The following is an 11,389-nucleotide window of genomic DNA, read 5'->3' on the forward strand; positions in this document are numbered from 1 at the left end:
TTTGAATACAATGTTTTTATAGTCTTTATACGCAACGCTCGGTATAGTATTAAATATTTGAACGTATCTGAATGTCAATCTCAACAAATGATGCAACAAATCAATAGGTATCTTCTTACTAAAAATATTTCACAATACTACACAGGTCTTACTTCAAAAATACGTAAAACAAATAATAATCATACCTATCTATTAACCACTCTTTAGAGATAACATTATTACAACACATATTTACTTTAACTGAATACTGTATTTGAAATATGTATAACAAAGCGTATGAGATAGTTTAAAATAAATAATGATCCCAAAATTACACAGTATTGCAATTCAGTTTCTTGACAATATGGTGAAGGAGCTTTAATTTCAAAATACTGTAATGAAAGAAAAACTTAATAAAATCTATTATAATTAATTTTATTGTCTATATAATTATGAATTTTTGTCTGAAACTTTAAAAAATGATGTCTAGGGGTTAATACAATAAAAATTAGAATAAATACTTATTTCATAGACCAATATGTGTTCTAAATCCTTGTAATTTTTCATACAGCTGGAAGAAAAATAATAGACCTGTAGTAATAAAATATTAAAAAAAAAATGTTTTTAATAAAAAGACACTAACTATATGCAAGAGATTTATATCTAGTTATTTCATATAATATGTATGTGGTATCCCTTTTATTAAATAATTAAATATTCTTCCATGACATTTTACCATAAAAAATAGTTATAGAAAAATCAGATTTTGCATGTTACTCTAAGAAGATGTATGTCAGTTCGAAAGACAAACCCTTTTTCTATACATTGCTGACTTTAAAGCTACAATTTTGGTATCCTGCTGGAGATCAGTTTCACGAAAAAGTATTTTTCTATATTATGTTTGCATTTTTTCGAATCTTGTCTTTCCTAGTAGGCGCTGGAACTACAATTCTTTTAGTAATTGTTATGACAAGTAAGTACTATATAAAAAATGATACTTTTTGTCATGGGCGTAGCCAAGGTGTTCCCCAGGATGGAACAAGAAAACAAGGAAATTTATCATAACATAAAAAATTTATTAAAAAAACATGTTTGGTTTATAATTTGTAAGTATTATATTTTAGCATTAACTTTTCTCGAGTTCTGGCTAAACTTGGACAAAATTTCTTTTTCATACTGATCCTTCGCGTTTAAAACTCTTTTTCGATGGACGCTCATCATGCAAAGTCCAACAAGTCGTTGTTCCGACATTATCAATGAATATTAGAGAATCGCTGTTCTAAAGACATTATCAATGAATCCAGATACGGAATTATGAAAGATCTCGTCCAGTACTCGAAAGAAGAAGCTGCTGGAGGATTTGCACGAAGCGTTTGTCGATTTGTAACCCTCGGCATTTTAAAATCCGTATTTTATTATGCTTACGCTTTCGTCATTAACATTTTCCCGGTGTGTTTTTGAAAGGGTTGTGATTCTTTTTATATGGTTCATACATTGTAGTAAGTCCAAACTTCTGACTGCAAAACATTTACAACAGGTTGCAAAAATGCAGAATATTTTGCTATTAAGCAGGCACTAACAATAAACTCAGAATTGGAAGCAGCACAATGCATTTGAAAAGCAGCTTTTCTCGTAGCTGCATTGCCATCTGTTGAGAGTGTTTTAAAGCAGCCACGATTTTTACATAATGCTCTCTAAAAATGGCGATGCTTCTGTATTTTTGAGACCAGCGGGCTTCACAGAACATCGGCACGTTTGGAACGAATTTTCGCCGAAGTGGGGATTCTCGAAAAAAAATTATTATTTCTTTTATTGTGGCCACTGTATTTCGAATCACTGCTAACTGGTTTAAATCGTTCACCACTAAATTAAGTTTGTGGCCAGCACAATGAAAATACAGCCCGTGCTTGTACTTTTCCCGAAGAATTTTTTGTACACCGCCGTCCTTTCCAGCCATGGTACACCCATGAACACCCATCGTACCCTTGTCCGACGCAATTTTCAGGGTCAAGGCCTGCGTTGGCTAGGAAACTATCAATGGCTGAGGCTATAGAAATAGCGTCCATGGCACTTAGTTCCACGAACCCCCCAGAAATTCTTCTCGGATCATCATATGTCCTTCATCAAAAAACCTCGTGCCAATAGAAAGTTGTTCTTTTCCGGAAATATTGCTGCTTTCATCGGCTAGTATACTGTATTGTATGTGCATGCCTTTTTAATATCCACAATGATATATATATCCTCTCTTATGACCTCACCACAAAGGTCAATAATTCCATTCTGAATTTGTGGTGACAGGTAGGCGGCATTTTTTGCGCCCTTCTCAAGGTGTGTTTTCGAAAACTCCCTCGTGCAGTTCTTTGCTCCTTAAAATCAAATCATGTGTCCCACAAAAAATGACGGTTGAAATTATTGATGCTAAAATCTTCTTATTCGCTTCTATTACACTTTTATGAGCGGAGATCAGCTGCACATCAACTGGTAAGTTCTCATCGAAAGATTTTGCAGCTGTAGCTGCCGATTTATGCCATTGAGATGATCTATGCGATTTGGCAAACTCGTGCATATCTTTATAGCGGGTAAACGGCCGAACTATAAACGAGCCTAGGACACCTTGCACATTAGTATTGGAGTAGGCAAGCCAAGGAGCATATTCAGATAGCCAGCTGACTTTAAATTTCCTTTTCAACTGAACAGCATCCTTGGTAAAGTCATAACTGGCAGGTGGGGACCAGCAGTTTTTTAAAACTTGTCTTCTTTGCACTGATGTCATACTAAATGAACGTCCAACCCAGTTACCAACGTCATTTTCAGACTAGGATTCATCGAATGTTATGCTGGATCCGGACGGTAGCAAAGATTGACTCGGTGTATCCAAAACGACAGGGGTGCTAGGACTGATATTTTGTTTTGACTTTTCTTCCCCGCCCCTATCACTCTCGCCACTACTTTTATCTGCTTGCTTCCTTTTCTGACATACCCAGTTAAGAGGTTCAGGAAGTAAGTAGGGTAGGATCATTTGAATTTAAATTTTTTTAGTTATATAATTTTATTTTTTTTAACAAGTTCCGTCCAGGGGGGGGGGCAAGCGCCCCACCCTGGCTACGCCCATGCTTTTTGTGGTCAGGCTGTACGTTTGAAATTACATCCGAGGCTGAAAAAGTCATTTTCACTCCGAATAGAACATGCAATTTTTTTTAAATGCCACAAATAATTTTTAAACAACTTTAAACGTTGCAAATAAAAATATTTAAAAGTAATATTTTAGGGCTAGACACAAGTCTTAGAAACCGATTTCCATAACGTTTTAGAAAATGTTTAAAAATAAATAATAATAATAGCATGACATTCTCAAATTATCCGCTTTCACAAAAAATCTTGTATGAAATTCGTTGCGAAAAGATTGTTTTAAGCACTCGCATTGTTCAATGACAATTTTGCGTCCCGTGCTTAAAACACATTCATTTCGCAACTTGTTACATAAATAGCTATTTTGTACTTTTGTGCTTAGACGTTAAAATGCTTCTTTTATATTGTCAATCACGTCGCAATAATTAATACTTTTGTGGCGTTAGAAAAAAAAGACCCTTTTTCATAATTTTTGTTTTATTGTAGATGATATTGATCTGGATATCAGCGAAGCCCTGGGAGACATCTTGGGGCTCTTCGGTTGCAACATAGTCGACGGCCTTTTTTTCTTTTACCGTGACCGATGGTCAAGCCTCATGCACCAACTAACCGACTTTCGCAAATTCGGCGTACCTCCATCGTACTACCAAACTGTCAAAAAGATGAATCTATTGTTTACCATAGCCATGGCCTACACAGTACCCAGCATAATCCTTTATTGTTTTGTCAGCTATCTAACTATTGGAGAATGCGAAGAGGTGAATGCTAGAACTGGCTTGAATCAGCACTGTGCATTGCTGAATCCGACCTGGTTGCCTATAGGCGAACTTAGAGGATATTCTAAAATACTGTTTTATGTCTTGCAGTTGGTTGGGATAGGTAGATATATAAATTATCATTGATATATCATCATGATCATTCCCACCTTATTATACAAAAATATACCGGGTGTTGCATCGTCGAGCGGGACATAGGAAATCCCATGTAAATTTTAATGGGGTCAATTATTGACTTCCTTAATTATTTTAGAGAATAATTCTATTTAGGTATATTGAAGAGCACTAAAACCCACATTCAAAAGAATAACTTTAGATATCTTTGATTAGCTCGTTTACGAGTTATCGCCGATTTCTTTTTAAATATTTCTCCTTTCTTATGGCCCTGTATTTACTTATGAGCACCAGTCAAGGTAAAAGATAACTGTCAAATGAAGTTGTCATTTCAGAAATTTACCTATTTAGTGCTTTATTATTATTGAAAACTCATTCCTACATCGGAAATCTTAAAGATCTATTTATAAATACAAATTAATATGAATTAAGGTGACAAGGTGAATTATAGTATTATTACAATATTCAATAACTTATTAATTTAGGTACTATTAAATTGTTAGAACTTTAGGATTTAAGAAGATGTTCAAATATTCCTCCATCGACTGCTAGACAATAACCCAGGCGATCAAAAAATTCTCTTCTTAAGCTTCGTACAGACCTGAATGTTGTACCGAACAACAAACGGAATGGCAAATGAAGACGAAAAATTGAAAACTTATTTTCGGCGAACCGAACAGCAAACGAAACATATTTTTGCATTCCTAGTAATTTTTCCAATATCGATGCTGCACCAGTTGATGCACCTACCCGAAACAGTTCCTCAGCTCTTTTTAATTTTAGAATTTTTACGCCGAAAGAATGGTAGTAACAAACTCATTTTCTTTTTACACTCGTCTGGGTCTATATTAATTTGTTGAGCAATGTCCTTCCATGCATCTTGTTATATAATATAATAACTTCTGTTTTTGGTACAATCTTCTTAAATCAAAACAGTTCTCTTCCGACTACTAAATTATGCGTGGCGAAAATCTAAATAGTATGTAAAGCAGGTAAAATATGATTTTCGGGTAGTTCCAAATAATATTCTGCATTTAAATTTTGCGTAAGAAATAATGGCCCGATAATATTGTGTCCGAATATCCCTGCCCAAACATTTATTTTCTGTGCATATTGCGTCCTTGTTTCGACAAACCTGTGTTGGTTTTCTTTGTTCCAATATCGATAATTTTGAACATTGGTTCATTATTTAAGGTAAACGTGCATTCGTCAGTGAAACATATGTTTTTTAAAAATTCCCTATCCGTGTTTGCTCTTTCCATCATATCAAAACAAAACGCCTGCCGCCGTATTTCGTCCCCATCTCGTAGCTCTTGGTGCTTTTCATATTTGAAGGAATAGTATTTATGTCGTTTCAAAATTCGAAACGCTGTAGTGTGATCTATTCCTATTTCATCCTCAAGTTTCCTTGTGCTGATCTTTCCATCGTTCTCTTCCACGCACAATAAAACTTCCAAGTCGGTATCATTTCTTGCATCTTCTCTTTGTTCCTGCCTTGCTTCACATCTGCAGTTATTTATTAGGGTACCTTTGGTCTCAAATCTCTGGATATTCCTTGCGATTGTAGATTTTCCAGGTATCGGTCTATTCGGATACAGAGCAGCAAACATGTCCGACACCTTTTGATAACTATTTCCTTGATAATACCATTTAATCATCAATACTTTTTCTTCGGTAGTGTAATTCATGGCTAATATTTTCGATGTAGGTATGAGTTTTCAATAATAATAAAGCACTAAATAGGTAAATTTCTGAACTGACAACTTTTTTGAAACACCCTGTATATTCTATAATAATTTTAAAATGTGTATCTTAACCGTCCCTATAACTTTTATATTTAATATTTTTTTTGTAAACCTCGAAACAAATGATCTCAGCATTATCTAATGGACTTTACTCTATCGTTGACTCACCCTGTACATTACTTCATTATTTCATAAATTTACAGGTAGTTATATACCAGCTAGCTTGGCAATCACCCTGATTACTCTGGAAGTAGTAGAAATACTTCTTTGCCGAGTACATCACCTAAAAGGTTTGTATAAAGCTATGTTTGATACTGAAAACTCAGTTGAGTGTGCTGAGAAGCTAAAATTTTGCTTGGAATACCATCAGGACACTCTTGGGCGAGTATTTCGAAATAAAAAAGTCATATATACACTCTTTGACCAAAAAAATTGTTCAACTATATAAATTTCTATTGTAGCTTAGCAGAAAAACTTAGAGATTTGGTTACTAACACAACTGGTCCACTGTATCTTGTGGCAGCACTTATAATAGGTGCTCTAGGAAGCCAGGCCATCAAAGTAGTTTGATTTTTTTTAAATGCTTAAAATTTACTGATTTTTTCGTAGGAATCCATACCGAAAGCTTTGTTATATTGTACTGGATACATGGCAGGGGTATTCTTGTTATGCCATGCTGGACAAAAGCTCATAAATGAGGTATAACAAGTTATTATTAAGTGTTTTTGTTTATATTTTTTCAAAATTCAGACAGAAAGCTTGGCAGATTCAGTGTATAACAGCAACTGGTATGAAAAAGACGCCAAGTTAATGAGAAACTTAATTCTGATCATCAAACGATCACAGAAACCTTTGAAGTTTCATGCTATACCTTCAGGTGAATACAGCTACATGGCTTACACAATTGTGAGTATAAAAAGAGCAAAATATATTTTGTATTTATAATTATTGGTGAATGCAGTGTGCATTCACCAATTAATAGACTACTTAAATGCTCCTAATTTTATCTAGTCTGGTATTTTTTATGGGGATATGTTAAAGACAGTGTTTACAAAACTCGACCAACTATTGTCGAGAACATGAGAGAAATTATTGTAGCTGCTTTTCGAGTTAGAACTCCACATATGCCTTTTAAAATGAAAAGATCCTTTTGAAAAGATAATCATTTTATGCAGTTAACAGGAAAGGAATCATTTTGAGCACTGGCTTTCATCTAGCTAATTTTTGTCATATAATTATAGGTTTATATCTAGTTTTAATTCTGTAATAATTAAAAGATATTTTAAACGTTTGTATCTTTTTTTATTAACGTTGAGTATTTTACTCTACAATTTTTAATTTTTGTTAAATTAAAAAAAGGTTTATCACACAGCCACCTAGATTTTTTTCAAATAATGAAGATCTACTGACGCAAAATCATAAAAATTAAAATATCTAGGAAAATCTTTGTCTGAGGGGTAGGAAACCTTAATAACATTTTGAAGATATATAAATTCCCCATTTGAACACCGGAAAAATATACTGGGCGTTCCATTTAAAATAAACGTTGTACGTTACCCTAGTTTTTGCTAAATTCATTTTGAGACTTGTGTCATTTTGAGAGATTGTAGTTCTCCAGAACTGTTGGCAATTAGGACAATGTCATCAGCGAATCTTAGATGAATGAGTTACTCTATGCTAACTTAATTCTTCTTTTGATTTCTGGTGGTACAAAATAATTTAATTGATATGTTATGATGTATTGTTATAATTTTTTTAAAAAATAATGTATATTTTTTAGCTTGTGAAGACAGCATATTCCTACATAACTCTCCTAAACAGAGTAGTTTAAGAATAAATAATCCAGATTCATAAATAGAACAGATTTAAAGGAAAGCTTTTTGTAGTAAATAAATATTTGTAGTATACATTGCGTAAAAATGTTTAAAATTCATAAATTTAATATCATATACTTATGGGGTTTAAAGAAAATGTTATTAGATCAATAATAGAGCTTTCTGGATTGTAGATACTAAATAAACTTAGATTTATATTAGTAAATATTACGATTCTGAAGAATTTTCAAACATAGAACATGCTGTGAAACCTTTGTCACTTTAATGGAATGAAGCTATAAATAACATGTATAATCTTGGCAATGAAATAAACCATGAAAATCATTTACTTTGTTTCATTCCAATAATTTTTTCGCAACTGAGAACATTGAAAAAATCCCAAAATAATTTTAAAAATTGCGAAAAATTTTCCACAAATACATGAACGTATTTTTAAAATTTATCAGCAAATACTTGATAAAATTACAGTATAGGTACACGTGAAATTGTTTTATTAATTAAAAAAAATAATTAAAAGTGAAAGTATTGTACTGAGTAAATTTAAAATATTTTTTATTTATTGAAGATTGGTTTCAAAATAATTATTTATGGATTGAGAAGGTCAGACTGACACCAGGCAGTTAAATGAACTCCCTGTTTTTGACCAGGAATGATAATATATTTAGTAGAACCACAATGTCAAGACCACAATAATTATTTTCATTGTTGTCGTTATTTCAAATTGAATTGCTTTTTAAAATTCTAAAAGAAATACACAAATTATTGAATACTTAAAATAGAGTTCTAAACAGTGTCGATATGACATTACGACAATATTAGTCACCAAAATCACCTCGTGATATTAAAGAATCACATCACAAAGTAACGATAGTTGAAAAAATTGCAAATTGCTGGTGGCAAGTTCATTTCGCTCTCAAAAATTAACCAAGGCACGTGTTGACATGAGTCAAAAAAGAAAATGCTCAGGAGGCATGGTTCTGATCGAAAAATAATGTTTTTGGAAAAGTTACTCACGAAATTATTGCACAGGGTGTTTTAAAGTTAATGTAAAAAATAACCCTTCAATTAACCCTGTATAATAAGCCAAATACTAAAGTTTATAAAAAATTGAGTTTATGAATTAACAGTTTGCTAAAAAATTCATGAAAATAGGGCTAAAAGATTTTTTTGCATCTGAGTATATTGCGATTTATATTTTCTTATAACATACTAGTTGAAGCCTGGCGCATCCGCCACGACATCAGGAAAAAAAACTTTTTCTTTTTTTTAATTAAATGAAAAAACAAAAAACCGGCGGCGGCAGTTTTTAGAAGAGCTAATTAGCTATCTTTTAGTAAAAAAAGCAACTTTCTAGAGCAAGTCGTTACTTCACTAGAGACGACACAGATAAACATTAGCATTTTATATATGTAGATAAGTTATTTACTTTCATTAAAAACTTTTTATACTAATTATAGTCTTTTATCGATATAGAATATATATTCATGTTTTTATTGGCACTAGATTATAATTACTTTTAAAAATACCACACTTTAATCAACTTGGCAACAAGGTTGCCCCGATCGCAAAAAGTAAAGTTTATATAATATCTCATTACCTTAAGTAGGTACTCAACATAATATATTAATATTAACTATATATGACTCTAAAAAAAAGATAAATATACAAGGTGGAATCTGTTTAACTAAAAAAATGTTGGTAAATAAAAAAAAATAAAAAAATAAAAAAAAATAAAAAAAAATTAAATAAAAAAATAAATAAATAAAAATAAAAAAATTTAAAATAAAACTAATATTGTAAAGAATACTAGTAACATAAGAAATAGCAACAGTACAAAGATTCGGTGCATTTTTTTGGCGAAAAAAAATCCATGGACATGTTGGAGAAACGTTTTACGAAATATTTATTTGAAATTTTTCTGATATTTTTTTTTGAAGGCAAAATAAAGAAAATGAAAGACGCCTAATAGTTGAGCTACCCTATATAATTGCGATATCCACTCTAATAAGTATCATGTATTTCGTACAACAGAATTTGTATTATCTGCAGATCTGTTGGTTGTTAATAAAATACAGCAGGCTTACTATCAGTTATTATTAAAAATCCTTATATGATATGATGTTAGATACAATAACTAATGTAAAAAAGGATGATCTATATATTAATAATTGTGTCACATATTGAACATTTTCCTTACAGATTTTTTTTTAAACGAATGTAATGTAACCTTGGTCTTAATCGTATGAGCTCTGTAAATTTTTATCTTGCAATAGAAGTAAAACAAAATTAAGACACTCGATACCCTTCACAATCCTGTTATTTAACATCATTTTAAAATATTTTTATATAAAGTTACTAACTTCTTCTTCTAACATCTATTTTATTTACAAATCGTCTTAGAGTGTAATAATTGTATAATAAAAATATTTTTTTTATTAATATGTATAAGTTATTGTCGTCAATTATTCTTGATAAAAATAGAATAAAAAATCAATATTCCTTCCATGATTCTTTCTACAACTTGACCAGCCCATTCTAGGAAAATCCCGCTATACATATAATTTGATAGAACAGGTTTCAAGACCTTTATTTTTATCTGTATAGGACTGAGTATATACCAGGTGTTACAACAATAGTAAAAATATACCACCAAGAATAAACATATGGAGCTAAGAGGGTTATTTTTTTATATAAAATCTTTTTAGAATAGTAAGTAGGATTTGGTGTTTTTAGATTGTAGATTAAATATATCTTTTGTGTCCCCCTTCCTGGAGTTATAACTCATCATGCAGTCTCTATTTTCCCTACAAAATCTGCATTTGCGATTGTTTATTAGCTTCAATGAGGTGTTCCCTTAATTATAAAATAGGTAAAATACACGAAATTTTGTGATTTTTCACAAGATTCGTAATTTTTTCTGAAGTTTAAGGATTATGAAGGTTTTTTTAAGAGTCCATTTGCCTCAATAGTCCGAAAAAGTAGCAAAATAAGCGTTCGGCATTTAACGTTTTATGTTAAACTGGCTAGATATTTTTACACAAATGAAGAAGGAAATTAAAGATAAATGATTATACTATATCCGTATTGTAGCACATTTTTAGACAACTTCTTTTTTTTAAGATTTTGATGGACAAACATCAACAAAATATACCTTATGCTCTTGGTCTCCACTCTATAAGTCTTTTGGTCCATCTCCCGTCTGCCATTCTAGCAATGTGTCCAGCCCAAAGACATTATAAATATAGACCGAATATCTCATTCATAAATACTCGTTGGTAGTGTATCAAACATTCCAATGTGTCAGACAAGGACAGAAGAGACAGAGAAGTCTAAAATTTCCGACCCCGGCAACTAGGCCCATTTGGATTGTTCTCATGGCCAGTGGCGTATCGTTTTTTGGAACGAATTTAATTAGTAAAGTAAAAGTAAAGTTATTAGTAAAATTTTTACTCCATATTAATATACTACATTAACACTTTTTCGTCAGATGAGTTTTGTTATAAGGTCTAATATAATAATATAATTAATATCCCACATATACTTATGTTGAAACGTTAGTAGGTAGTTTTCGAAAATCGCTCCAACGTAGATTTTCAATTTAAACTTTCAGTTAATTCTATATAAACTTTCAGTTACTTTTGAATATTTACAGAGTGACTCAGGCTTCCGAAACAGTTCTATATTAGGTTTGTGGTTGGTGACTTTTCTTTCAATTTTTTTTTCAGATAATGGAGGCAATAGTAAAGCACATTTTAGACATTTTTGTAAACATAGGTGACCGGAACATATTTTCAAACTAAAGTTGTAGATT

The 11,389-nt window shown here is 31.6% G+C and overlaps 1 protein-coding gene across 1 annotated transcript; it reads left to right on the forward strand.

The window, feature by feature from the left end:
• Positions 1–2,813: 2,813 nt before the first annotated feature.
• On the forward strand, positions 2,814–7,852 carry LOC115882837. Its single transcript, XM_030901086.1, has 7 exons — positions 2,814–2,829; positions 3,595–3,977; positions 5,966–6,033; positions 6,205–6,304; positions 6,353–6,442; positions 6,494–6,649; positions 7,524–7,852. The coding sequence occupies exons 1-7, from the start codon at positions 2,814–2,816 to the stop codon at positions 7,572–7,574; spliced, it is 864 nt and encodes a 287-aa protein (XP_030756946.1). The 3' UTR covers positions 7,575–7,852.
• Positions 7,853–11,389: the final 3,537 nt, after the last annotated feature.

Source organism: Sitophilus oryzae, unplaced genomic scaffold (assembly GCF_002938485.1).
Source record: "Sitophilus oryzae breed Bouriz unplaced genomic scaffold, Soryzae_2.0 scaffold_179_pilon_pilon, whole genome shotgun sequence".
Classification (NCBI taxonomy): Eukaryota; Metazoa; Arthropoda; class Insecta; order Coleoptera; family Curculionidae; genus Sitophilus; species Sitophilus oryzae.

Excerpts from the sequence above, each read along its gene's own strand:
- LOC115882837 (XM_030901086.1), top strand. Across the intron at positions 6,443-6,493 it reads GACAAAAGCTCATAAATGAG|ACAGAAAGCTTGGCAGATTC; the intron begins GTATAACAAGTT and ends TTCAAAATTCAG. Across the intron at positions 6,650-7,523 it reads GCTACATGGCTTACACAATT|CTTGTGAAGACAGCATATTC; the intron begins GTGAGTATAAAA and ends TATATTTTTTAG.